The sequence below is a fragment of the Castanea sativa genome, chromosome 1 (genome assembly GCF_040712315.1).
Source record: "Castanea sativa cultivar Marrone di Chiusa Pesio chromosome 1, ASM4071231v1".
Lineage (NCBI taxonomy): Eukaryota > Viridiplantae > Streptophyta > Magnoliopsida > Fagales > Fagaceae > Castanea > Castanea sativa.
Window position 1 is genome coordinate 76,877,154 of NC_134013.1, and position 27,473 is coordinate 76,904,626.

At 33.3% G+C, this 27,473-nt stretch overlaps 3 protein-coding genes across 3 annotated transcripts; 1 reads left to right on the forward strand and 2 right to left on the reverse strand.

Annotated features, from left to right (window-relative positions):
* The first annotated feature begins 762 nt into the window (after nt 1-762).
* Nucleotides 763-10,548, forward strand: LOC142634681 (protein NRT1/ PTR FAMILY 6.2-like). Its single transcript, XM_075808968.1, has 7 exons — nt 763-865; nt 1,020-1,382; nt 4,645-4,749; nt 5,189-5,406; nt 5,575-6,122; nt 9,104-9,429; nt 10,004-10,548. Exons 1-7 carry the CDS (start codon nt 763-765, stop codon nt 10,546-10,548), a joined length of 2,208 nt encoding a protein of 735 aa, XP_075665083.1.
* A 2,465-nt stretch (nt 10,549-13,013) lies between these two features.
* On the reverse strand, nt 13,014-19,683 carry LOC142634690 (eukaryotic translation initiation factor 3 subunit B-like). The gene is made up of 11 exons (XM_075808972.1): nt 19,629-19,683; nt 17,823-17,933; nt 17,227-17,267; nt 16,981-17,112; nt 16,214-16,339; nt 16,053-16,118; nt 15,847-15,971; nt 15,424-15,622; nt 14,715-15,244; nt 14,301-14,430; nt 13,014-13,462 (listed from the first exon to the last, which is right to left on the reverse strand). The coding sequence occupies exons 1-11, from the start codon at nt 19,681-19,683 to the stop codon at nt 13,166-13,168; spliced, it is 1,812 nt and encodes a 603-aa protein (XP_075665087.1). The 3' UTR covers nt 13,014-13,165.
* Nucleotides 19,684-25,350: 5,667 nt separating this feature from the next.
* LOC142621096 (putative sugar phosphate/phosphate translocator At4g32390) lies at nt 25,351-26,908 on the reverse strand. The gene has a single exon (XM_075794413.1). It carries the CDS (start codon nt 26,641-26,643, stop codon nt 25,603-25,605), a length of 1,041 nt encoding a protein of 346 aa, XP_075650528.1. The 5' UTR covers nt 26,644-26,908; the 3' UTR covers nt 25,351-25,602.
* Nucleotides 26,909-27,473: the final 565 nt, after the last annotated feature.

The following is a 27,473-nucleotide window of genomic DNA, read 5'->3' on the forward strand; positions in this document are numbered from 1 at the left end:
ACGTGACTGTAAATACTGACAATAATTGTTCCATTTTTGTTAGCATGAAAATTATGTTCATAAATTTTCATTAGTACTTTCAGTTTATTACAGTTATGCTTTAATACTATCTAGTTCTTGGTAAGGAAACCTAATTTCTCCTAATTTAATTGAGTTGTTATGTTGCTACCATTATTCTTATTATTTTCACATCTCATTGGCAGAAATTACTTCAGAATAAGGGTTTTAACCCCAAGGAACAGGTTTATCTTATGAGCTCTTCAGGTCCAGATTGGATAAGTACTACCTTGAAAGTAATGCTTCAGATAGCAAGAATCATACAATTAGATGAGGTAAAAATTCCAATTCTTCTCTTTAAACTACTTGGTATTTCAGTGTAGGTACATGCTTGGAGGAAAATGAGAGAGAGATAAATTGATTTCCTGTATTAACAATAGGAAACAAAATAGTTTTTCCACATAGGTTTGATCCCTTTTAGGTTCTTGCAAATTGTAGCTTCAGTGTCTTCCTAGTTTGTTTTGGCACAAAATTCAAAAGTGGAGCATGAATAGCATGATAGCCTGATCCCTGGCATTTTATGGATTATTAACTCATGATGATGTTTATTATAAGGGTTTCATTGGGATGCAGATAGAACTTTATTTTGGCGAGGATGATGCTTGTTCATCAGTGGAATATTACAGCCCCAGGAATGAGGTAAAGGTTCTTAATTCAATCCTTTTGCTTCTTGACATTTCAGTCTCAAGTGGTATATGCATGCAAATGAATGTCCTCCAAGAACTTCCGGAAGCAATTATTGGTATGATCCGTGATTTTGGGGACAAAAACAGCGTGAAGACTACAATTTTAGAAAACCACAGCTGTGGTAAAGAAGAATGTTTGTTGCAATGGGGTGAAAACAATGGCATAAGGACAAGGTTGCAGATAGCTTGTAAGTCTTCACAATTATGACTGCTGTTGTTCTTTTTTTCCTTGCTTATTAGGCATGTAAAGATTTTGCCCCCTTTTCTTGGTGTCAGAGGATTTTTTTTCCTTTTTCTTTGAGCGTCATGGACGAGTTCGTGGCTATGGGGCTGGAGTCACCCCTACCAAGTTATGGGGTTCCTCCTCATCTAGAATGTATGATCTTGAGAAGCGACTCCAAGAATTTGAACAAAAACGCTTAGAATCTGAACACAAACGAATAGAGGCTGATGCAGAATTGAAAGGAGAAGTAAAGCACCTCAAAAGCATGCTCGAACAACAAGCTATTCAAATGGTAGAACAAAGAAGACATTTTGAGGAACAACAAGCTAGTCAAATGGCTGAACAAAGAGCACATTATGACAATATGATGATGCAAATGTTCAGTTATATCACCTCGCAATCAGCCCAATCTAGAAGTGATCACTAAGGTATGAAGATTAACTCAAGCTAGTGACTATTTTAGTACTATTGGATAAATTTGGAATGACTTGCTGAGTTGTTTACATATACAATTTTCCCCCATGAGATGTCGATGCACATGCTTGTGGATATTCTGGGTATTGATTTTCAGCTGGGTTTTGTGTGAAAAAGCTGAGATTTTTGGTTTTGATGTGTGTAGTTGTATGTGTATATAGAATTAGTTGTTTTAAGCTCAGCTGAGTGTTCATATATATATATTAATGGGGATGGTGGAGATTGAGATTTGGGATATGAATTTGTTGTCTTTTGATTGTTGACATTTTCTTGTGTGAACAATTGAAGTTTGTGTAATTTGGGAGTCTGTTTCAATACTGAGAAAATAAAAAGTATTAGTGATCTCAATTTTGCAGTTCTTAGATCTTTTAGGTTTTTCCTGGAAGTAAAGGCCTTGAATTTCAGCTGAGCTTAGTGCAACTAATTGGGTTTCTTTTTTAGTGTCTCAGGAAGCACTAAATCAAGATATATTTTCAGTAAATGGGTAATTTATTTAAATAGGATTTTGCACAGATGCTAAACTTAATGGTGTTGGTGTGTTCTTTTTTTTTTTCTTTTTTTTTTGTACTGTAACTGACAATTTATGGAAAATTTACTCATATTTTTTGGTTGGGGAGGGGGTGCTATAAAGGCTGAAGCTCCAAATTGATAATCACCTTCCTTAAATCTTTTTGTTTTTAAAATATTGTTCATGACCTATCAAGGTGTTTTAGCAGATGCCATGTTAAACTAACTAAAACCTGTTCTGCTTTCTCATTGTGCAGCGAATGTAGCAAAATCTACTGGGAAGGAACAAATAGATGCACAGCCAACCAAGAAGGGAAGGGGAAGAAAATAATAAATTTGTTTACTACTAGACATATAGGTTTTGGACAAATTTTAGTTGATATCATGGATGATATGCAAAATCTACTGTGCAGTCATTAATTTCTTGTGCAAAATCTACTTTGCATATTTGGGTTCTTGTGCAGTCATTTAATTTCTTGTTTTAAGCTTTTCGGTAAGTTTTGGTTCTTACAAACCAACTTGATTCTCACAAGTAATATTAGGATCAAGATATCTTTGTGTAATTCAGGAAATACTAGTTCAAATTGCACTAATATGCTTCTTCAATATGGTAGTTTCAACATGAATATATATATATATATATATATATATATATATATATATATATTTATTGTGTATGATTGTGGTTTTTTTTTTTTAAATAAAATAAAATCTTATTTTGAGGGTCAAGAGATCCCTTAAATAACCTTATTTATCAAGGGTTGTAAATATAAATCTTTTAAACCTTGGTAAAAGGTTATTTAAGGGTCTCTTGACCCTCAAAATAAGATTAGAGCACTTGTTTTGAGGGTCACGAAGGCCCTAAAAATTTCCTTTTCGACGGTATATGTTTCGAAGGTTATCAAGGGTCAATTGGACTCTTAAAATAAATTTTTTCAAGGTTTTTTAATACTTTTTTTAAGGGTTTTGACCCTTGAAAAAAGTCAGATTTGTTGTAGTGCATATTCCCCATAAAGTGTTATAAATTTTTTTTTTCTAAAATAATACATTAGCAAATGCCATAAAGGCACATGCTAACTAGACCCTTAAAATAAAAATAAAAATAAAAAACATTTTGAATTTGTTTTCTTGTAATAGTCAGATATTATAGTTGACTTGTCTATAATCTATTGATCAAATACCTCACAAAGATATTTGGGTGACGACCTCAATTATCAGTTCATATTGTTTCTGTTGTGTCTCATGGACGAGTAATTCTTAAGTACTCCCGGAGCACGGAGAATGGTGCTCCCTCCTCTCACATTCATGGTAGAGTCCGCTCATTAAATTCATAGTGGGGTCCACAATGAATGTGAGAAGAAGGAGCACCATTTCACTATATTCCGAGACTACCTAAGAATTTTCCCTCATGGACAAAGTAAAATAATCTAATAAAAGGCTTGAATATCACTTCCTCTTATTTATATATATATATATATACATATATATATATATATATATATATATATAAAAAACAAACAAACAAACAAAATTTATGAATCAAATAAAAGCCATATTTTTTATTTGACTGTCATGTTGAAACCAAAGATTTAGATGGTTCTTAATTAAATTTGTTGTATTTTATAGATTAGATTCATTTCTACCATTGCCAACTTTCTATGAGGTACTTTCTATGAGGTGTCTTGCATTTGTATTGTATACACGTAAGTGTACGGATACATAGCATGATACTGGAGTAACTAATATAAAACGCAGCAATTAATTAAGCTTCCTTTTTCATGTATAGAGGGAAAATTTAATTAGCAGCCTCATTAATCAGTTACCCGATTTAGAGCATTACCTAGGTTACAGATGCATTTCTAAGAACATAGCTTTTACGAGAAAGGAAAAATCCAAAGATCAAACAGTACCTTATCATTTTCCATTTCCTTTCTTAGGAAACCTCTCAGCCACTTATCTTCTTTTATGGCACGTACCTTCAATCCAGACCGATTCATCAAAAATTGGGTCTTGCCTAAAATGGAGAAATTGCCATGGGTGATTTATTTAACAACATATTAAACCAACAACGATTTTAATTACAAACAGTGTATTCTTTTTTCTTTTCGTTTTTTTTTTATTATTTTTGTTATGGGAAGATTGAGAACTCTTAGTGTAAAGAAAACAGTTCTACATCATGAGAGAGACCAGTAAAATGAATGTGAGGATACTGTTCGATCCAGGTGACAAAATCCTGGATATTCCTTCTTCGTGTTTTTTTAACCCATAATTGTTTGCTTTCTGTGTCTTTATGAGTCAAAATAATTACTATATTATTTAGGGTTGTGTTAATGAGCACTGTAAGGTACCCGTTAACAACAGTTTTTTGTACATCTTTTTTATTTTTGGCAACTTTTTATCTTTTTTGGCAATTTTTTAACTTTTTTTTTATCCTTTTTGTTAATCTTTTTAATAATTTTTTGTCTTTTATTAACACAACATTAAGGAAAATCTTAACAAGCAGCACACGTGCTGTTAACATGTCCTATTATGTATATCGGCAAAAATTGACCCGTTGAAATGTAGCAGGTACAGTGCATTAGACCCAACTGAACCCAAGCCAAACGCCAAGTATATTATAACCTGCCTGAATTATATATAGTGGTCGTGCAAGTAACAAAAAACACTCTAGTGAGAAATCTTCACCTTAAAGCACAGAGGAAGGGAAAATGAATTCCTTCGTCCCAGATGCAGTTGATCACAAGGGTAATCATGCTGATAGGACCAAAACAGGTGGTTGGTTGTCTGCAATTCAAATCCTCGGTAAATTCCATTTTCTTATTGTGCATAATTTTTATTTTTTATGTATGTTTTTTTAAAAATTTTAGCTACTCCAATTTTTCTCAAATTTTCTTAATCGTAAAATATATTCTTTGGCTGGGAACAAAACAAGTGATTCCCTTTATTAAAAAAAAAAATGAAATAAAATAATTTAATAGTTATAATAAGGGAGATGTGAACTCTGAATATCTCTTTTAAAAACCAAGTGATTTATATTTCTCTTTCTTTTTTTCTTTTGGAAAAGGGTCCTATTTCTTTTATTAATGCATATATAAAGATTGATTACAGCCTTTAATTATCATGAAAAAACTAATAACGTGATTCAGTTCATTTTCTAATTGGTTTTAGACTTGACTCTAATCAAAACTGAAATTTTAATTAATTTATATTATACTCGTACTGATTTTGATAATTTTCACAGGAATTGAAATATGCGAGAGATTTGCCACAATGGCAATAATTGTGAACCTCGTGACATATTTAGTTGGCACAATGCATCTTCCTAGCGCAAGTGCTTCCAATTTTGCATCAACATCAGGGGGCACAGCATATCTTCTAAGCTTGTTTGGAGGCATTGTTGCAGATTCTTTCTTAGGCCGATATTGGATGATAGCCATTGCTGCTACAATTCATGCAGGGGTGAGTATACTTTTAGCATGTTAACATGCAATTGTAATGTGATATTTATATGCTACACCTTTTTCTTTTTCCTTTTTAAATTTTAATCCAAGTATTCTGCTTCCTTGCTTGCTAAGTTCTATATTTGATAATTGTACTAATAGATTGTCAACCGGGATAATAAATTAGGGAACGTGTTTGTTAGCCATATCCACTTCTCTTCCAAATTTACGCCCGCCTCCTTGCAATCCTACTTTATCCAACAAATGCGTAGAGGCCAATAGTCTTCAAATGGGCATTTTCACCATGGCTCTGTATTTAACTAATATAGGAGTTGGTGGAATAAAGTCAAGTGTTGCAGGGCTTGGAACAGACCAATTTGATCAAAATGATGATAAGGAAAAGGCTCAAATGGCACATTTCTTCAGTAGGTTCTACTTCGTTATCAGCTCAGGTACCTTATTGGCAGTTACAGTACTTGTGTACTTACAAGATCAAGTTGGAAGAAGCTGGGCATATGGAATTTGCTCGGCCTCAATGACACTTGCTCTCTTGGTCTTTCTACTGGGTACTAAAAGATATAGGTACAAGCAACGTTTAGGAACTCCTATAGTTCAAATTCTTCAAGTTATAGTGGCTGCTGTAAAGAAAAGGAAGGTAGCGTATCCATCTAATGATAGTGCCTTATATGAAGACCTTTCTCAAGAATCAAGAATATATCATACAGATAAGTTTCGGTATGTGACCGTTTAGAATTGCTGCTTAATATTTTAGAAGTTTGCTGTCAATATTGTTTTCTTTCTCTTGGAAAATAATCTGTTCTCTTAGATTATGCTTTTCTTAATTTTTTTTCTAAGCCCATTAACAAGTTTTCTAAACATTGATCAGAATTGTTATAACTAAAGTATGCATATAGTGCCTTTTCAAAATAAAGGGGAGAAAAGTGTGCACATAGTGCGTTCTTATTAATTACTAAGCATATGTGGTAAAAAACATGATCCTTTTGTACGTTGGCTTTTGAATAGAGCACAATGATTTTGATAAGTTTCTCATAAGATGTTGAGTCCATGGTTTTTCCTGTTAATGTTGGCTTAATTCAATGACAAAGTTTTATATATTTTCCTATCATTTTAATGTATTTTCTTTTGGGCAATATTGTATTTGGGGTAGAAAGTACTTAAGCCGCCAATCACCAGCCTTAATGTGACTGACCTAGCCCACGAGTAACACATGCATGGCAGGAGATTCCAGTAGGCAGCTGTCTGGATAGGCCTGTTGCGTTCACTTTGCGACCTGACAAGTCGAGAACCACATGCACACAAAATGTTCTATTTTATCCTGATCTGCATTTTCTGCTTTTCTCCATATAGTCCAACACACACATGCTGTGCATGTTGGATGTGGCTTGTGATTGAATCTGAGTATACACACTTTGAAGCTCTCATTTCACTTAAGCCATCCATCCCACTTTGTAGAGAAAGAGAGAGCCTTTATCTTAGAGCTAAAAAACTCCTAACCTCTCATCTCCATTTCTCTCACCATTGATATACCCTTGAGAGATATTTTTGCCGCCTTCACCATCTACACATTCCATAAGTGTTATAAGAAAGCGTTGAAGCTTAGGAAACCGTAGAAGTCATTACAAAATTCATATTCATCGGTGGCTTTCCATTGGTGACTGAATAGTGGTATCTCCAGCAAGTAGTTGAAGAAAGGATTCGCAAGCATGAGCTTGAAGAGCTCAAGTAAATAGGAGAATATGGGCTTGCAAGTTCATTGTTTTACTTGTACTACAACTATTCATCTAGTGTAAATTTTCCGATAATATGGTAGGTAGAGAGTTTTTTTCGTCTGGGTGCTCTAGTTTTCCTATTCCTAAACACTTTTTGATGTTTGGCTTTGGTTTGATTTATTTATTTTTTTGCATTTTTATATTGCTATTTATGTACTTTGGCTTATATTTGTTTATGTTGGCAATGTGAAACTTGGGTAATAACTTACATTAGATAAATTGTTACTTTTGGTTAAAAGTGATTAAGCCATTAAAATTAATTTGATAATGGGGTTCAACATACATGCTAGGGTATTATTAGCATTTCTCATAAGATTTTGCTATCAAATTTTTTTTTTCTAAGAAGACAAGGGTATTTTCTGAATAAAGGTGAGAGAATGGGGTTGTAAATTTCTTCTTCTCTATTCAATTAATTGATTCTCTACTATACCAATTACATGGATATCTTTTAAAAACATAAATAACAGCACTTATACTTGTCCACCATGCACATACCTGTTAAGCAGATAAATTGAATAAATCAATGCCACCAAAAAAAAATGCAATCAAATACATGATGTATTACAATTTATTTCTACTAACAAAGAGAAAAAGAAATAAAGGACTAATAAGAGATAAAGTGAGAATTGATAATGTTGAAATGAGAGTAAAAATAAAATGAAAGAGAGTTGAAATGATAATACAAAATAGAAAAATTGGGGGATGAGGGAGAGAGAGAAATAAATAATATTTGCTATAACTGTGAGTCGAGCCGCTAAGGAGAGCAAAATTATTGCAACGATAAAGCTAAAGAGAGTATAACTGCTGACACTACCAAGAAGAACTCATGATTACTGTATTTCTTTTGATACTTTTTTAAAGGAACAATGAAATTGGGGATTATATTTATTTTATGGGTTGAATGAAAGAGTTACAAATTTGAATTATTAGGGATTTTTATTTTTTTTGAATAGGTTTTTTGTTGAATAATTTGTTCACTTGTTGTTCTTTGGTCTAGTCTTGTTTTTGTTTGGATTATTTTTTTTTATTGGACTAATTTTTATTGTTGTTATTAATTTAAGGCTTTTTTTAAGGGATTAAGGATTATGTTTGAGGGTTAAAATTATTTTTGGAGTTATGTTACGTCCACAACATTTTCAAAACAAATTTTGTGCAAAAATCTGTTATTAGTGGATTAAAAAGTAATGTTAATATTGAGCTCAAATTAGAATTAGTAACAACTTATCACATAGAATTTGTTATGAAATTATTATGAAAATGTTGTGAATGTAGTATTACTCTTATTTTGTTAAACCTAACTTCTTGTGATTCTCAAGTTAGGGTGTTCAACATTTTATTAGGATGTTCAAAATAGGTTGGTTTAGTTTTTTTTTTTTTCCTTTTTTTTTTTTACAAGTATATATAAACATTTTTTTAGCAAGTCCGGGTGGTCAAGTGACCACCCTGAGTTACACATGGAGCTACCCCTATACATGCAAGTAAATGATCATAAAGAGCATGAGTTTAACATACATAGGAAACTACTACATGCATAGAAAAACTTCAAAGTATTAATTTTTAACACCTCTTAATTTCATACAATGGAGAGAACTTATTTCATGGTTCAAATTTTATTTTTTGGATCTAATGGTGTACAAAGTGTCACATTATTTAAAATTTTAAATGATATGGTAGTATATATATTTTTAAATTTGTAACAATAAAGCTATGTGTATTACTTTTTCACAACAAAGCCTAAGTAACAAGCTGATAATGGTAGGTAAAAAATTAATATCAATGTTGGGCTCATATAAGAGCCAGTACGTAATAGCTTATCAACTAATCTTTGTTGTGAAAGCATTATGGCCATAGTACTGCTTAATTTGTAATTTTAATAGGAACCTTTAAGGATCTTTTCAAAGCTAACAAGTGATACTTCCATGACAGTTGCTTGGACAAAGCGGCAATCATAACCAGCAAAGACTCTGGAATTCCAAACCCATGGAAACTTTGCACAGTTACAAAGGTGGAAAAAGTTAAAATGTTAGTCAAATTATTGCCAATTTGGGCGACAACAATTATCTTCTGGACGATACATACACAATTAGCTGGCTTCTCAGTGCAGCAAGCTGCTACCATGGATAGATCAATTGGAAAATTCCAAATTCCTCCGGCATCACTCTACGCCTTCTTTGTTGTGTCCATAATGACCACTCTTGCTATTTATGACCGCCTGATTATGCCTCTCATGAAAAAATATAAAAGAAGCCAAGGTACGTAAACTTCAAAGTATTAGTTCATAAGATATAAAATTATTACTTGTAAATTATTTATAATATAATTAGGCTAGTTTTTAGTAAAAATTATTTAAAACTTTTAACAATATGATGTTGGTGAATCTAATTTCTATATGTTCATAAATAGAAATCATTCTATCTAATTATTTCAAATAATATAATTTCAACTATAATTTAGCTATCAACTATTAGAATAGATTTGTGAAAGGATAAAATAATTTAGTTCTAATATGTACTAAATATGTATGGGAAGAATAAGTTAATCGAGCAACTTGTGAACAAGTTTAAGCTTGTTCGACAAGAAAATAAATCAAACCTAAACATATAATTTAGTTTGGTGATGAAATCAAACTTTCTTGTGTTCAAAATAAAAATTAAAAGAACAATTTTAAACTTTTAATACAACTCATTCACAACCTTATGTCTATTGTCCTTTCTTGTGAGGTATTAAGAATCCAGATTCAAATTAGTTAATAATATTTTTTTTTTTTAAATGAAAACGTTGCTACTTTTATTTATTTACTTATATTCCTTTTTTTTTCTTTTTCAGGTTTAACAAATTTGCAAAAAGTAGGGCTAGGCCTATTGTTCTCCATATTAGGAATGACAGCGGCAGCACTTGTAGAAAAGAGAAGATTGTCAGTTGTTAGAGCCAATAGAGGCACCATGACAAGGTCAACAACCCTACCAATAAGTGCTTTCTTTTTGCTTCCACAGTTCATCTTGGTTGGTATTGGAGAGGCCTTTATATTATCTGGAGAATTGGCTTTCTTCACAAACAATGCACCCAAAGGAATGAAAGCAATTGCCACTGGTCTCTACCTCACAACCACCTCGTTTGGTATGTATCTGAGTACAATTTTGGTCACCATAATAAGGAATGTTACTGGACGCAATGGTGGGCACGATTGGCTTTCTCCTAGGATTAATGATGGCAGATTGGATTATTTTTATTGGTTTCTAGCACTATTGAGTTTGATCAACTTGGGATTTTATATTGTGTGCGCCATAAGGTTTAGACCAAATTCTATTGAAAATTCTCCAAAAATGAATGGTGTTGTTGTTGATACTCCTCCTAAAGAAGAAACTGTGTAACAGCAGAATCTTTGTTGTATAGTGGTAAAATTGCAGCACAGGTCTTTCATCTGGGTTCTAGTATGAATTATGAACTTTTGCTTTCCAATTTTTCTGTTTGATCTTCAATGGGATTATGGGAAGCAGCCCTTTTCTGCTTTTAGCCTTCCAAGAGGTCTAGGTCTTTTTCAAGAAATATTATTCATTGACTTTCATTATAGTTTAGTGTCAATATCATTCATCTTAATCTGATTTTCAGTTTCAGCAAGTGAAAGTATCACACTACGTTACAAAAATGAGTTAAAATTTGAGATTTAAACCTATGCACTCTACATGAGAAATGAATGTTAAAAACAGAATTACCTAAGATATGAAAATGTCTATTAGATGGACCGTTAAAATTATATAGCGCAAGAAACAAACCAAGACGCTGACAAAAACTTTCTATAAATCCAAGCGAAGTAGATATAAAAGTTGAAGACTAAAGTATTTCAAAAATCAAAAGATAAGAAAAATCTATTCTCAGACATTCAAAATCCAACTTCCAATTAACGGTCTTTGTTTGACCCAAAAATAAAAAATCTATGCTAGTACATCTACTCTGATCCATTTCATTCCTTTTTTTTATATTCTTTATACTCATTTCATTCCTTTAAAATTTATTCTCTCCATACAGACTTTCCTACACAATTTCAGAGTTTTCGCTAAGGCTGCCATCTCCTCCATGTTAAAGAACATGTCAGATATCAAAAATAGGTCAAACTCATCCAACTTGCCACGTTGATTTGATGAATCTTTTAATCCCCAAAAAAGTTTCCTTACTTTTGAGTTTCATTGGGGATATACCCATTTGTTAACGGATCAGTTCAAACTGAATTGGCTCCTAATGGGTTGATTTTTTTTTTTTCTTAATGAGTCAAATTTGATGCCACATCACTCAAAATATGTCAAGTTGTACCTTTGTTAGTTATGTAGGTATTGAGACAAGGTTGTTAACAGAAAAATCAATTGAACTCCCTTTTGAAACTTTGCAGACTAATAGCACTTATTTCAAATTTGAGGGACTAATAACAATAGGCAAACTTGGGAGGGAGGGAGGACACACTGGACATTGTTGACAAGGTCCTCTCGATGGATTAATGATTTCTCCAAAAACACATACCCAATCATCATACAAAATTCAATTTGCTACATCATTTGTCTTATGGCATTGTACGAACAATGTGACTGTCGGTCATTCAGTGCAAGAGGGACCTATCAATTCCCAAAAAGTGCTGCCCCTAAATGTGCAAGTATGTTTAAGTAAGACTGAAAGCATTGAAAGTTTTGAAGAAACACGGTGGAAAACCAAAAAAAAAAGACTGAAAGCATTAGTACGCACAAAAGTAAAAGGAATCCAGACTTCGGTGGAAACTTAGTAATTTCTAGTTACATGGGTCCTAGTAGACTGGGATTCATTGGTATATTTAGTCAGGCAACGGCCGTTAGATCACCTATTCTAAATTATGGACTCACAAGGCCAAAACATATCTGTGGGGTGTGCAAACCATCAACAAGAAAGCAAGAAATTAAATATAAAAAAAATAAAAAGCAAGAAAATATTTTTTAATATTAATCTTATGGTGTTCTACCTTTGCATAATCTCGGCCCACAGTGGAAGGCTCTGCACTCGAGCCTCCTGGGCAATCTTACCAACACTTCCTCTGCTTCATCCTCTTGATACCCTTCTCCACATTCATACTAGATTATCTCAAATTCTGATTTTTGGGTATACTTATGAGAGGTGATTGAATTTGGAGAAATTTTGAGAGAGAGAGAGAGACTTGATTTTAGTGAAATTGGTTTGATTGAAATTTGAAATTTTAGGATGTCAGGCTTTTTTTTAAATTCAAATAGTTGCTCACAATGTTCATGTTGGGTTTACACATGTAAGTGAAGTTCACATTGAATAATGATGAAGAGAATAAGTAGTTAATATAATATAGTTAAGCTCATATCCATTGTGCTTAGGCTTTTTGGCTTAAGTGCTGGTGATCAAAGTGCTTATTCCTAAAGAACAAGAGTTTTCTGTACTTGTTTATGTGTTTGTTTTGTGTTTCTGATGGATTAGTTTCGTGTACTTGTTTTCTGTGTTTTTGATAGATTTGAAGGTTTTAAAGTTTGAGGAAAATGATGTAGATTTTTTCTTAGGTGCCATGGGAAAAGAATCTTTAACAAATAACAAGAGAGAAGATGAAAAGGAACTTATAAGTTCTGCTTCTGATGAACAAGTGACATGATGGAAAATAATGATTGAAATGACAGACAATGTAACAAAGAAAAAATAGGACTTGTTTTTCAAGATTTGGATCCTTGTACAAAGCCTTGTGTCTGAATTCATTGATACAACTAAGATTTTTCTTTTATTTCTTTTTTTTATTAATCTTAATCGTGAATTTCTTTACTTGTGAAATTGTAATCACTGTTACATTACTAAGTCCTCTTAATTGAGACAATTTTGAACCCACTTGGAATAAAAATGATAAATTTGCGCAACATGCTCTTACACTTTCTTTACGATCACTTTAACCAATTCAATCAAAAATCTTGAAAGAAACCAATCATACTGAATGTTTATATATTAGTTGTCAATCAACATCTATCCGTCCAGCTCCTCTTCCTTCCTCTCAAGCTCCTTCAATGCTGCATTCCGTTTTTTATTCATCATACGTCCAATCTCTGTCCACCACTGATCCCAGCCCTCTGGTGCTTTCCAACTGGAAAGCTGCTCTGTAGATAATGTGAAAACTTCTTTGTCCTCGTTGTCAACGTCATCAAAATGGATAAGGTTATCGAGGTCGTTATCAAGGTCAATATCAAGTTCGTTCACAACCTCTAGCACATCTTGCATTTCTTGGGTACTAGAGGAGTGAGAGGGCCTCGGACGCCACCAAAACTGCAAAGTAACATGAGAATGAGGAACAATCATTAGAATTAGAACATTTGCTAGAACTTTAGAAGGGAACTTCTGTTATGCCATTTTATATTGTCTTGCTAGGAGCTTAGGACACAGACTCACAAAGCAACTGTTCAAAAAATATATACAAGTATTGCAGTTTTATTCTCTTTTAACCTCAATAAATTGATTTCTAAAATTATTATAGGGATAATTGGTTTCAATAAATAATTTAACATCACTTAAATTATAACAAAGCATTTGGAAATAAGAGTGTGATGAGTAATTATAGAGTCAGTCTCTCAGTGCAAATGCTAATACTATAAAGCCCTGCACATATTACTTTCATGAGCTTCATGCTATGATAATATTAAGGAAGGGTCACATACAGCAAAGTATAGCAACATAGAAAGGATCAAGGTTTAAAAAAACTACTCAAATTCTAAGTCAAACAAATCATCCAGCTATCTCTGTCTGTAGGGACTGGAACAGTACCATGCCTATACAAACTTTGCTCCCTTTTATAGTAATAAATGCGGGTAGAGCTGTGCTAACTAAGTTGCAACCTCAACCCCAGCCCTACCACATTCCCTCAAAGAAACATTTATCTTAATGATCAAACAAAACTGAATAAAGGATGTTAAATAGCCAGATACAACAGACAACGGTCAATCAATGTTAAACCTAAAAAACATTCAAAAAATTATGGTATCAATAATTTTCATGGACTAAACAATGGAAGAGTTTAACTAAACAGATTATATCTGTATTTGGACTTTTAACTGAAATATGCCTTTTTAATAATTTGGTTCCACTCACATGATATCACTAGCTATACCTGTGTAAAGTGCCTCCTTGGAATCTGATACAATAGCACCCCAAAGAAGGACCAAATCATGACCCCTTCTTGAAATTCCTCTTGCCTGACATCCAATTCATCAGATAAAGTCCTGATAGTTGCAACATACCTGCAGAAAGGGTTGACATGATTAGAACAGTCAAATTAATTGTATATTCATCAATTTTAGCTTACTACCAACCAATAAAAGTCAATTACAGCAAACAAGAATAGGATAAATGAGAAATAACTTACACCCAAATTCGTTAGAAAATAGAGGTGGATAATGTATCCAAGAAAAGAACTATAATGGTGGATAGTAAGGATGCCTTAAGTGAGAAATAACTTACTAGATTGCTAACCATTTAATAACAAACAATATAAAATATTGCTATTGAAATATTTATCACTTACCTTCCAGTAGGAGACCACTCAATGTTTGTTGCCACAAAACGTTCGATAGCTAAGGTTCCCAGAGCATCAACATCATAAAATATCAAGTCTCCACCACAACCTCTCATTGCTGCTAGTAGAATGAAACGCCCAGCAGGTGACCAGTGAAGAGAACCTGCCTGCTCAACTTCCAGAGTTACAAGCTTTGAGAATTGGAATCTGTTGTTAGCTTTTATAACCAAGTAAAAACTCACATTCTGCCTTTGATCTAAAGCATGGATGACTGCAAATCTTTGGCCTTTTGGCTCCCAAGAAAATGCAATAATCATGTCATTCTCATTCTCAAGTTCAAAGTCCTCAACAGGGATACCTGGATCTTTGATACCAAAGATCACAAAACGTTGATAAGTAGTACTCCTTGTTCCATTGAACTGGTTGAACAGAACAGCAAGATATTCCCCATTGCTTTGCCAGAACATTTTGCAATCTCTAACACCATTGAGATTCTTCTTCTTTAATTCCTCTTTATTGGGAACATGTATTAGACTGACCTAAAATAGAAAGGGAAATAAAACATTATATGGTTTTTGTGTGTATACAATTTGTTGAGGCATTATTTTAAGCTTCCCAAAAATATGATTTTTTGAGGGATTGGGATTCTCCATGACTGAATGCATCTAGAGAAGTTGGGGGAGGATTTTTGATATCCATAAGAAAGGTACATACTTACTCTGGCAGGCTGCATCTCATCAGCATCTGTAGGAACAAATAGAGCTATTACAGGATCGGTAGGTGACCAACAGAAATCCATAACATTTTCAGCCTTTAAGGGTTCATTGTCAATGAGACCAAAGGTCTTGGTTTCATATATGTATATTGCATTTTTTTTTATTCTGGCGAAGTACTTGTCATCATTTCTTCCACTCCATCTACAAGAACAGCAACATAATTTATGAAAAAAAAAAAAAAGCTAGCCAACACTGCTTAGTTTTTTTTCTTTAACATAAATTTAACTAAATTTATACATAAAATAGGCCAGGCTACTTGAGATTTGCCTGCAATCCCCCGGTCACATGAATTTATGAAAACAAAAGCTTACCAACAATGCTTAAGAACATAGTTTTTTTAAACATAAATTTAACTAAATTTAAACCTGAAAATAGGCCAGGCTACATGAGATATGCCTCCAATTTCCCCAGTCGCATTCTCACCCTGACTTCTTTCAATAGCCATCTTTACTTCTCCACTTTTTACATCAAAAATTTTAAGCGCAGCCCCCTAATAATGAGTTAACGTTAGAATTGGCTTGTTCATGCTGCTAACATACAACCAAAATAATAAGAGAATAAAGAAACTCACTTTTCTATCATACTCGCTGTAGCTGACCAAATACTTCTCCCCAACTGAGAAATCAATTAGCTTAACCTGCAATTACTTGATTAATGACAAATCATTACAAAAGGTAAGTAAAAAGTTAAAGACAAAATATGAAATTGACTAATTGAGCCCAAGAAGAAAACCATGTTGTGATCACAAAACATTAAGGGTTTGAAAAAAGTTGCGCCTCCCCAAATGACAGTACCCGTCTTGAGAGTGGTGGCCAAGAAAGTCCCAGAAGGGGACCACATAGCAGATTCTAGAAAAATCTGCATTGCAAAAGAAAACTTTGATCACTCTTTAACCATTAGAAAGATTTTTATGTTTCCATTTCCTTTCAAGAGAAAATTTAACTGGAATAAAAAGGAAAAGGATCCAAGGAATAAAATTACTTAAAATTAATAAAAATTATAAGACATTCTGGTTCCAATAGATATTTGAGTTGCTTTTCACCATAAGTTTGCAAATAACAAGGTTCTTTTCTCGTGTTCCTTCTCTTACAGTTATTACTTGTTTATCTATGTATTTATTTATATTTAAAGTGGAAGAGAACCAGTCAGGATATATGATAAAGTAATCAATCCCCACGCCTTTTCCCCTAGTTTGCATCACAAAGTTTGAACTGTAATTTGAAGATCAAGTATGAGGGTGGGGATGGTGAAGAGAATGGGCATGGCAAGCCATACATACTAGTTTTCCCCAAGAAAATTCCTTTACTTTTAGAAACTTCCTTAAATGTCTTTTAAATCTAATCATCATAATACATCAAAAGGTTTACTACTAGAAACAATATATGTATATATGACAAACAAACAGAGAGGATGTAGATTGATAGCTAGAGTTTGAAACTTTCAAGCAAGAGGAATTGGGAGGTGAGAGGTTTCTCCCTTAGATTATGTCTAAAACTTACCGTACGATGATCAAAAAGCTCGGGCTTCAAATGTCCTGCTCCAACATTCCAATAAATCTCAAGGTCCACAGAACATTGAATGAGAAACTGATCTCGAGCTCTTTTGTCAGTAAGCCAATGTTGAAGATGCACCTATGTGATACATGCATGTAAAGAACCACATAAAGCATCATCTTGTGTGTCAATTCGTATATAAGAAAGATAGAGGAAGGATGTAATTATGAAGGGGAAAGGACAAGCCTATACCATCACTATCAATCTATCAAGCATAGCATACATGCCAAAATCTGTAATTCACATTTTCTCAAATTAATAACGCAATACATACTAATAGAAAGATGATTATCAGACTTTACAAATCAATGACAATCAGTCCATGTTGGATAAAAATTCCTTCTCTCTAAAACTCTGTATGAGCAAACGCATACACCAAGCTCCAAAACTACATATTTCTGATAGGAATAAATATTTTTAAATTATCTCGTGCATTTACATAGAGTATGTACTTTCTTTTGGGTATAAAAGATTGTGCTCATTGAGCTCATGATCATACATCAATATCCAACAACGAAGAAGTACTTTTAGTTTGTCTCATGCATATACATGGGTTGTACATTGTTGGATTGTAAAAGATTATGCTCATTAAGCGTGACTATAATCATACATCCATATCCAACAAATAGAAGCAGTCAATGAATGAAAATTTTTAAGCTATCTACATCTAGATTCATATTGAAGGAACTTGAATTGGGGGTAGTTAAAAATTGAATATTTTGCATCCTCTTCTTTCATTATTTTCTTCTCTTTTCTTTTCCCTTCTCTTTAACTATCAGAAGTAATACAATCACTCAAATCCCACATAGCCAATGCTGTAGATGATATCACCCGGGTAACTCTTATGACTGCTTCACCAATAGCACTAGTGACGAAATTAACAGAAAAAAAGTGAAGAACTGTGACATAATTCACAGAACAGAACCAATCCAACTTTCAAATAAACCATTGAATTGAAGTAAGCACACGCTACCATGAGTATTATCATCTAGGACAAGATGAGCTTGGTACACTTATCATCACCATGTGGTGAGTGATATAATTTATCGATTTCAATAGGTGTGGTGACTTATGTTGTAAAAATTGGAAGGCAAATAATATGAAAGTATAGGGAAGAAAATTACCCCAAAAGAGGATGAACTAGAGCCAGTAACAACTTCCATGGTAATCCTGTATTACTCTGCCGAAAAAGAATAAACACTTTATATACGTGTGCGTAAGGCGGGACACTTTATACATACATATGTTAGTGTGTGTTTGGATTTTTTTTTTTTTTTTTTTTTTTTTAAGAAGGGAAGTCAAGGAACGAAATCAAATTAAGTAATATTATTTTGTTTCAATCAAAAAACTAATCTTATTTTGATTTTTTTAAATAAAGAAATTGAAAGTAAGTAATATTATTTAACAGTAACATAAAAGGACATGAATGATATCATTTTACAACAATATTATTATTAAACACTTATTTTAAAATAAATAATTGAATATATATGAGTATTTTTGAAGTTTTAGTAAAAAATAATCATTAAACCTAATTTTATTCTCTTCAATTCCTTCCAATTTTAGGAGGAATGAATATTTGAAGTTTTGAGGGAATAAAGAGGAATGTGTATCCCTTCCATTTAAACTCTCAAACAAATAAATGAATTTTCCATTCTCTATGTTAGAACTCTCAAACAAGGAAAGAGAATGAATATTCTAAAAATATTCTTTCTATTTTATTCATTTTCCTCCTCCCAGATGAACCGTTAAAATCCACAGTATCAGTTTGTTTGAAATTGGGAATATCTTCTCTCATAAGTTGCTCTCAAAAAAATATTTAAAATTATACTTCAACTAAAGTTCTATTTATTTATTAATTACTCTAAATTTAATTTAAGTAAAACTTGATTATGTAAAATTGAAAATTCTACTCCAACTAAAATTCTATTACAAAAATTTTCAAAAATAAAAGCTGAGTCTTATATTCTCCTTTTTTTTTATGAATAATTATTTGTTTAAAGAGATGAAATGACATAATGTCCCATCTACCTCCCACATGGGTTTGGAGAATGGCTATATAGAAGGGCCAAGTACAAGGACAAGGACAAGGACAAAAGAGGGCTCATGTGACAATTTTTAAATAAGCCCACCACTACACTAATAATATTTGTAATTTTTTTTCCCTGTTAAATATAATTTTTAATTAATTTGTGAATCACACAACCAGGCTACAAGCCTACAAGTGTGTGAGTGTGTCTATATGTTTTTTAAAGTTTTGTCAATTTGCGCATTTCTTTAAAAGGAAAGTGATTTTATTCATTTAGCATTCCACTAGCCAAGAATTTGTATTTATGTCAAAGTACAAGTTTAATTACCATTTTGGTCCCTCACCTCTGCCCCTGTTTCAAAATCTTTAATAGTTTGACATTTTGTCAAAATAGTCCCCATCATCTAAGAGTCCAAATCTTCTGTCTCATTTTGTCTGTCTCACTCTATACTCCACCAATAAACACACAACATGTGTCCACCTAGTTAATTAAATTTGATTTTTCTTATTTTAATTATCTAAAATAAAATAATACTCACACCGGCCATCACCACCCACCATCAACCTTCGCCGGCACCTTGACCTGTCCTCCTACCGCCGGCCTTTGACGTCATCATCATTGCCGGGCACCGACGTCGTCAGCATCGCCGGCCACAACCCACCTATTTGATTAAATCCAACTCCATCCCCACTGTTGCTTTCAAACCCACCAACCAGAAACCCATGTTTCAAATCCAAGCCAATATCATCAAATCCTAATAACCAAACTCCAAAGAGAAACTAAATCATTGAATCAACCAAAGACAGCAAAACAAATCAAAGAGAACTAACACATAATGGGTTCGGTAATAGTATAAAAATCAGGAAATAAAAGAGAATGAAAATGATAATTAAAGAGCAAAAACAGAAAGGTAATCCAGGAGGCTAGGAAGAGGAAAAAAAAAAGAGAATGAGGAATGGGTTTGAAACATGGGTTTTAGCTATGGTGATGAAACACGGGTTGGCTTGGATATGAAACATGGGTTTCAGCTATGGCAGTTGGTGGCTTTGAGATTGACGGTGCGGACCAGAGATAATGTTTGGTAGTGACCAGAGATGTTGGTCGCGCCGCTGACCGGTACCGATGAAGGTTGATGGTGGCGGTGGTGGGTTGAAGGTGATGATATTGGCTTGGATTTGAACTTTGAAACATGGGTTTCCCCTGGTTTTGAAACATGGGTTTCTGGTTGGTGGGTTTGAAAGCAACAGTGGGGATGGGGTTGGATTTAATCAAATAGTTGGGTTGGCTGTGGTCGGCGATGTTGACGACGTCGGAGGCCGGCTGTAAGAGGACAGGTCACAGTGCCGGCAAAGGTTGATGGTGAGGGTGGTGATCGCTGGTGTGAGTGTTATTTTATTTTAGATAATTAAAATAAGAAAAGTCAAATTTAATTAACTAGGTGGACACATGTCATGTGTTTATTGGTGGAGTATAGAGTAAGACAGACAAAATGAGACAGAAGATTTGGACTCCATCATCTAATAGTCGATATAAAATCTAAAATGGAACATCAAAAAATATATATATCAAATATGGTAAAAGTAAAAATAAAATTATAATTTTTATGTTGGCTTGATGTCACCTATATTTAAAAAAAATTAAGTGAAAAAAAAATCATGTAATCTCTAATCCAGCCATTCCGTCGAGAAAATGAAGAGGGTTAAGGGTGGGGGAGATCAAAATTGAAGAATAAAGCATGCGATGGTGGAGATCAAAGACAACTTTATGAGGTTTTAAAAAGTAACAAATAAAACTTAGCTCATTTAAGGGAATAACATTGTCTTTGGGGTTTAATTAATATAGGATTAAGGTTTAATTTGTTACTTTTTGAAATTTTGGGATACATTTTGTTACTTTTGACACTATAAGTATAAATATTTGTTACTTTTTGAAACCTTGGTATTTAATTTATTACTTTTAAAATTACAATAGAATTTAATCTGTTACACACCTTCAAATACAAGATTTAAAATCTAATTTTTCCCTAGATTTTTTGAAAGTAGAATAATTTTTACAAATTAAAAACTCATCCTTCTTATTATGTCTCAAAATTTAATACTTATGATTTTGTTTTTCATAAATATACAAATTAAGAAAATGTATCAAACTAAAATGGAAATTGAAAATTCTCATTTTTGGGAAAATATTATTGGAAAAGATCAAAGTCTTTGACCTTATTAACTCATTTAAAAATTATATATAGTAAAATGAGTATTCTTTTGCTAAGAGCCTACAATGTCAATGGCATAGCCTACTTTTCCTTTGCCAATACCCTTGCAGTTTCGTGGCATAGGAGAACTATGGTTCAATTATCTCATCCAACATTATTGTAATCTGGTTTTCTTAGATTTTATCAAATAGATATAGCGTCTATTTTCGGGTTGAACTAACTAGTCTAATCCAGTTTTTAAAATAGTGATTGTAATTATCAAATTATCAACAACAAAAAAACTTCATTTTTTTTTTCTTAATAATGAAAGCCTCTCCAATGTTCTCTTCATGTTATTATCCTTTACCATCATATTTTTCCCTTTAATAGATGTTACTAAAATTAAGATTATATAGGTTTTTTTTTTTTAATGAATGAAAAAGGGAGCTCATGCAACCACTCATGCAATGGCATTGTTCCCTTTAACATGTGTGGTCATTGTTTTCCTTTAACATGTGTGGTCCTTATATAGTTTACTATCATATTGTTCCCTTTAACATGTGTAGTCATTGTTTTCTCCCCACTTAAACCTTACTTATGAATAGTGTGAAATCACTCCTGCAATGGTAGAATAAGAATTTGATGTTAGTGGTAGGGGGGGGGGTGGATTTATAAGCCACAGAAACATTATCAAGAACCGATTTAAATCATAAAATTTTTGATCACTTGGTGATTTAATGTTCTTTTCCAATTGAGAAGTTACTATTAAGAGAGGTAAAATAAATAAATAAAAAACCACTTTACCCGTTAATCCTATTAAAAAAATCAATAACTTGCATTTTCTATATTACCAAATACCATTTATCAAAAAAAAAAACCATGAATATAATAAAATAAAATAAAAAAGAAGAGAAAAGATTATTCAAATTTTTTAAGTTTTAGGTTCGCTAATCGTATTAATATCAGGAATTCAACGCTTTGTTTTACTTATACATTTATACTCGTTTTGATATTGTTTCATTTATTCATGTTTAACTAGCCTATAAGAGGCAAGAAGACAATGATACAAGTGTCACCTACATACAAACTATGCATCTTATGCAAATTTCATAGCTCAACGATAATCGATTTCATTTTGAATCATACTTATACCAAAACATTAACTAGTGTTTTGGCTTGATAATTAAGAGCAATTATCATGAAATGAGCATCAGATGTTCAAATTTTTTTTAATACAACATAACATAATGTAACAGATGCCATTGTTTTTTTTGTTTTTTTTTTTAAATGCATTGTAAATTATGTTTGCATCAGCAACATATAGTATAATTGGTATTTACTTTTTTCTAAATTACAGTCTAATCTAATGATGATAATACCTGGAACATGTATGGTAACCTTCAGTTCAAACTAAAGGTGCCCAACAAACTCACTCTTGGGGACAAGGTCATTGCCCTACAACACACGCAGCCCAAGACTTCAGAGAGATATCGCCGGTCTTGTAAGAGTCAATTGGTTTACAAGTCTCGCCGTAGTGATTATTGCAGTGAAAGCCAACACAGCGTTGTAGATAAGAAAGCTGCATTATTCCAATCCAATTAAAGAATTTATAATTAATTATCAAAAAATTTCAACAGGTTGATACTTTATATATTTTCAATGAAACACTTTTAGGATTCAAATCCCCCACTATTGTAATTATTGAATTAAAAAGAATTAAAAATTATACATATGAAAGACTTGTAACTCCGTGTAACTGCACTTTTTTGGTAATATAACTCCGTGTAACTGCACTTTTTTTAGTTATTACCTTGTATGGTCAATTAGTAATTAAACATGATCTTGTTGCTGGGTTTTTTTTTTTTTTTTTTTTTTTCAACTTGTTTCAATGAAAGCTTCTTGATTATCAAAAAAATAAAACTCATTAGTCATTAACAAGGCTAATCCACACGGCTATACCAAATGACCTCCCAATTGTTGTGCACAAGCTTAACTCCTTATTGGTATGTTTAGTTGGGATGATTTCGGAGATGATGGAAAAAAATGAGAGGGAAAAATATGAGAGAAAATGGTTGGGAGGGGGGAGAGAGAAAATTGGTGGGGACCCGAATGTTTTTCTCCAGCCCGCCAAAACTCAATCCTCCCCCCCCCCCTCCCCAATTGAAGAGATGGAGGGGGGAAAATAGTTGCAATCAAATGATTGAACTACCCTCTCCTCTCTTACGAGAGGAATGTAATTGCTATGTTACTTTTTTTTTCTTTTTTGGGCTTGTGATACAATTAAGTGGGTGCTTCTTCCATTTTGCTCTTCTTCTTTTTCTTTTCTCTTCTTTATTTAAGGTTTAATTGGATATAAAAAAAAATAAATACTTTGTTTTCCTAGACATGATTTTTCTTTTTTAATAAGTTTGAGCAATTACTTATTTCTTGTTTGCCACTTTTTTTTTAAAATGTGCATCATTTTTTAATGAGGCCATATGAGTAAATTTATACAAACAAATTTTTTTTCATTCCTACACTTTTTCACCCTTAACCAAATACAAATAAAGCTAATTAAAATCTCTTCTATCCTCCCACCTTTTTATCCCTCCCTATCTTTTATCCACTCATTTTTCCATCTCCTCAACCAATCGGACCTAAAATAGACTGATAATTCAATCTCTAATCAATGCACACAATTCACATATGGGAAAGATTTCCAACTTTTTCCCAACATGCTCAAGTTGCAGATTGTGACACCCACATTTATATAGATCCACAACTAATATTACTTTTATTTCTTTGGCAAAAAAAAAACCACTTTTATTTGCACCATTCACAAGTTGCTAAGGACCAGCTCCCTCATAACCATATTTTGCGAAGACCAACAAGACTAAAGATACAGGACGTGGGGACAAATAGTCATATAATGAAAACGTATGAGCCTTATGAAAGGAACAAGATCCTCTCCATTTTAAGATTTCTACCAATGTACAAAGTGCCACATCAATTTAAAAAATTTAAATGACCTAACACTAAATAAACCTCTAAATTTGTAATATATAGCCTACACAAAAAAATGAATCCATTTGAGAATGAGAAAATAGAACGTATATAAGGAGAAGAAAATGCAAACACAATGCAATATTTCGAAGTAACAATATAAAGCACATTGCCAATTGACCTTGAAATCAAAATAAACATACAACGGAAAATTCATGGGGAGGGGCAGAGACCAAATCTCCAAAAACAAAACTTGCCACAAATATGACAAAAAGAAAAATGACGTAGTAGGCTTTATGAATCCTTTTTTCCTTCACAAACAAAGCAACATAGCATGGATGAACAGGAAAACGAATAAGAAGAATCCTAAGAGAGGTAACTTAGGTTCTAACCCAAAGACAACAGCATGCAAGGCAGGATTAAAAACAAATTAAAAATCTCTATTAGCTGCAATGAATGTGACTCATTAAAAGCCCCAATATAAAAGCAAGAACAAGATTGAATTGACAGAACTTAGGATGAGAAAATTTTCAACAGAGAAAAGCATTGCCCTTTTCTTATCAAAAAAAAAAAAGCAAACAAAAGAAAACAAAAGCATTGCCCTTTTTACATTACAAACAGTGAATAAATTCTCACTGCGTTGCCATAGAATATATAAAGTAACAAATTCCTTGAAGATGGAAATTGATCACAGCCTAAAGCTGCTAGTTAAACATATATCATACGTGTCCCTGCTAATTCTTTCCTAGTGAAACTAAGAAAGAGAAATCAAGTCTCAATTCTATATCAAAGCATACAGAGCAACTGACTCTCCTTTTGAATGTAAATTGACATAAGATATCACATTCTATCATCACTAGCTTCCTACATATCAGATTATATCTTATTAATAATGCATTTCCTCTCAGAATATGGCACATTGATAAATTTGGAGTATTGCACATTGCTTAGCAAAACAAGCTACAGAATCCACCTAGTTTCTTCAAAAGAATGTATCCGTAAGGCAGTGTAGGTGACATTATCCATGGAATTCTAAGCGATCAAACAACAAGAAGACATTATAAAACTCTCAAAAGTGAATGAAAGGAGTTCAAAGTATCCATAAGCAGTTCAAAGTATCCATAAGGCACTGTAGGTAACATAAATTAACTCTGAAATCCCAATAACACGTAGTAACCCCTACTAAAACTAAAATGAGTGCAAAAAGAAATAGACATAGAACATAAATAAATAGTTCAGAATAAGCCTAATAACACATATCCAATAAACAAAAACCGCCTCTCAAGTCTCATATTTCTCAATCTCTTTGATCCCAATCTGCCTTTTCCTTTCCTTCCTTCTAAGCAAACAAAATAAAACAAATAAGAATCAATCGTGTGTTTCAGTCTTCTTTCCAGTTCCTTCCCCTTCTTTCTCCTCCAACAATCTGCCGGCCTCCTCATCCGCCTGTTGCACCTTTTTCTGCGCCTCGGCCGCCTTAAGAGCCTGCAACTTGGAATGATTGTAATACGCCACACCCAGAAATGCCAATCCATACCCAAACAAATTAATAGGGGTCACAGTGTCCTTAATCACCGACCAAGAGAAAGCGATCAACAGCCAGTCCTTAACAACACCGGCCACATTCATTGTCAAAGCCGAAGTCTTCCCCACCAGCAAAAACACAGCCAAATTGAGAGCAAAAGCGCAAAGCGAATTTGTCCCGAAGATAACAAAATCGAGATGGAAACTCGAGGTGTCTCTCAACAGAGGGTACTCCATGACCAACCAAGGGAAACACAAGAAAACAAGACAACAAGGCGCAACATAGTAAAGCGAAGTGATGGGGTTCAAACTAATACCTCTGGAATTCAACAAAATCTGGATCATCACCAATCGGGTGGCCTCAAAAGCCACGGCCAATAGCTGCAACATAACCCCAAAAGAATCGAACTTGGCCTCCCCATAAGCCGCGATTGCGACACCGAAACTGATTGAGAGCATGTTGACCATGGTGTCTGATTTGAAAGAGTCCTTTTTGAACAAAACCCCGATGGAGTAAACGGCGACGGGCATGAGAGCCTTGAGCATTTGGATGAAGGAGACGGAGAGGTAGATGTAGGTGGAGTTGGAGAACCAGAGGGAAAGGGAGTAGAGAGCTCCAATGGGTACCACAGATTTGAGGTAAAGGTCACGAGTCATGGTGGATGGGAGTTCCACGACCTTGAAAACTTTGACGAGAAGGTAAGCGAGGAAGGAGCAGAAGGACATGTGGATCATGGTGAGTGAGATCGGGAATGGCCAGTTGTAGAGCTTGCGGTCGAGGATGTACTTGTTGTACACGATGACGGAGAAGCTGAGGAAGATCCAGATTGCAACGTAGGTGTAGGAGAGAAGCACCTTTTTCACAACACTTTCGGAAAGTGCCATTTTCTGGGATTTGGGGAAAAATGGGAAGCCCTCCTCACCTTAAAATTGAGATAAAAATTTTGAGGTTTGGGGATATATGGGTTGAGGCTTGCTATTTAAGATGGTTGGTTTGCGGAGATTTGAGAGATTTGGGTTAGGTTTGTGTCTTTGTATGGAAGGGGTGAAGAAGACTTTGAACGAGATGAGATTAGAGAAGAGAAGACTAGTTGGGAGAAGAAAGAGGTGTGAAGGAGAGAAGAGTAAGGAGTAACAGTTTGAGTAGAATATGGGCTTAAAATTTAATGGGCTTTTACTAGGTATTTAAATTTTAGAAAATCTACGTATTTTGTTTTTAATGAATAATAAGACAAATTTAGAAGGAAAAAAAAAATCTATTTAATTGGAAATAACCCTTTTTTTGGGTATGCCATCAAGCGACTGATTTCTTGATAAAAATAATCACTAAGATATAGCTAAGCATGAAGACACATTAAGAAAGAGAAAATCTAGGTGGAATAAAAATATCACAATATCTTTATTTTTAATTATGATAAATTTTAATCTTTTTTCTTTTTAAATGAGAAATTTACACCTTAATTATTGTAAAAATATACCTTATCACTTTCTTTACCGGTTGAATTCATTTGGATCCCAAGTTACAAACAGCAAAGACATTTAGTGGTTTATGACTTTTCTTCGATTACTTTTTATGTGCTTTCAAACTTCTTTTAATGCAAAACGGTGTCGCAATTAAGAAGAAAAGTCGTTTAAGAAGTAGTCACAGACTTAACTGCAAATTGTTTGTGTAATATAATACCATATTTAATAAAGAAGACTAATTTTATTACTAC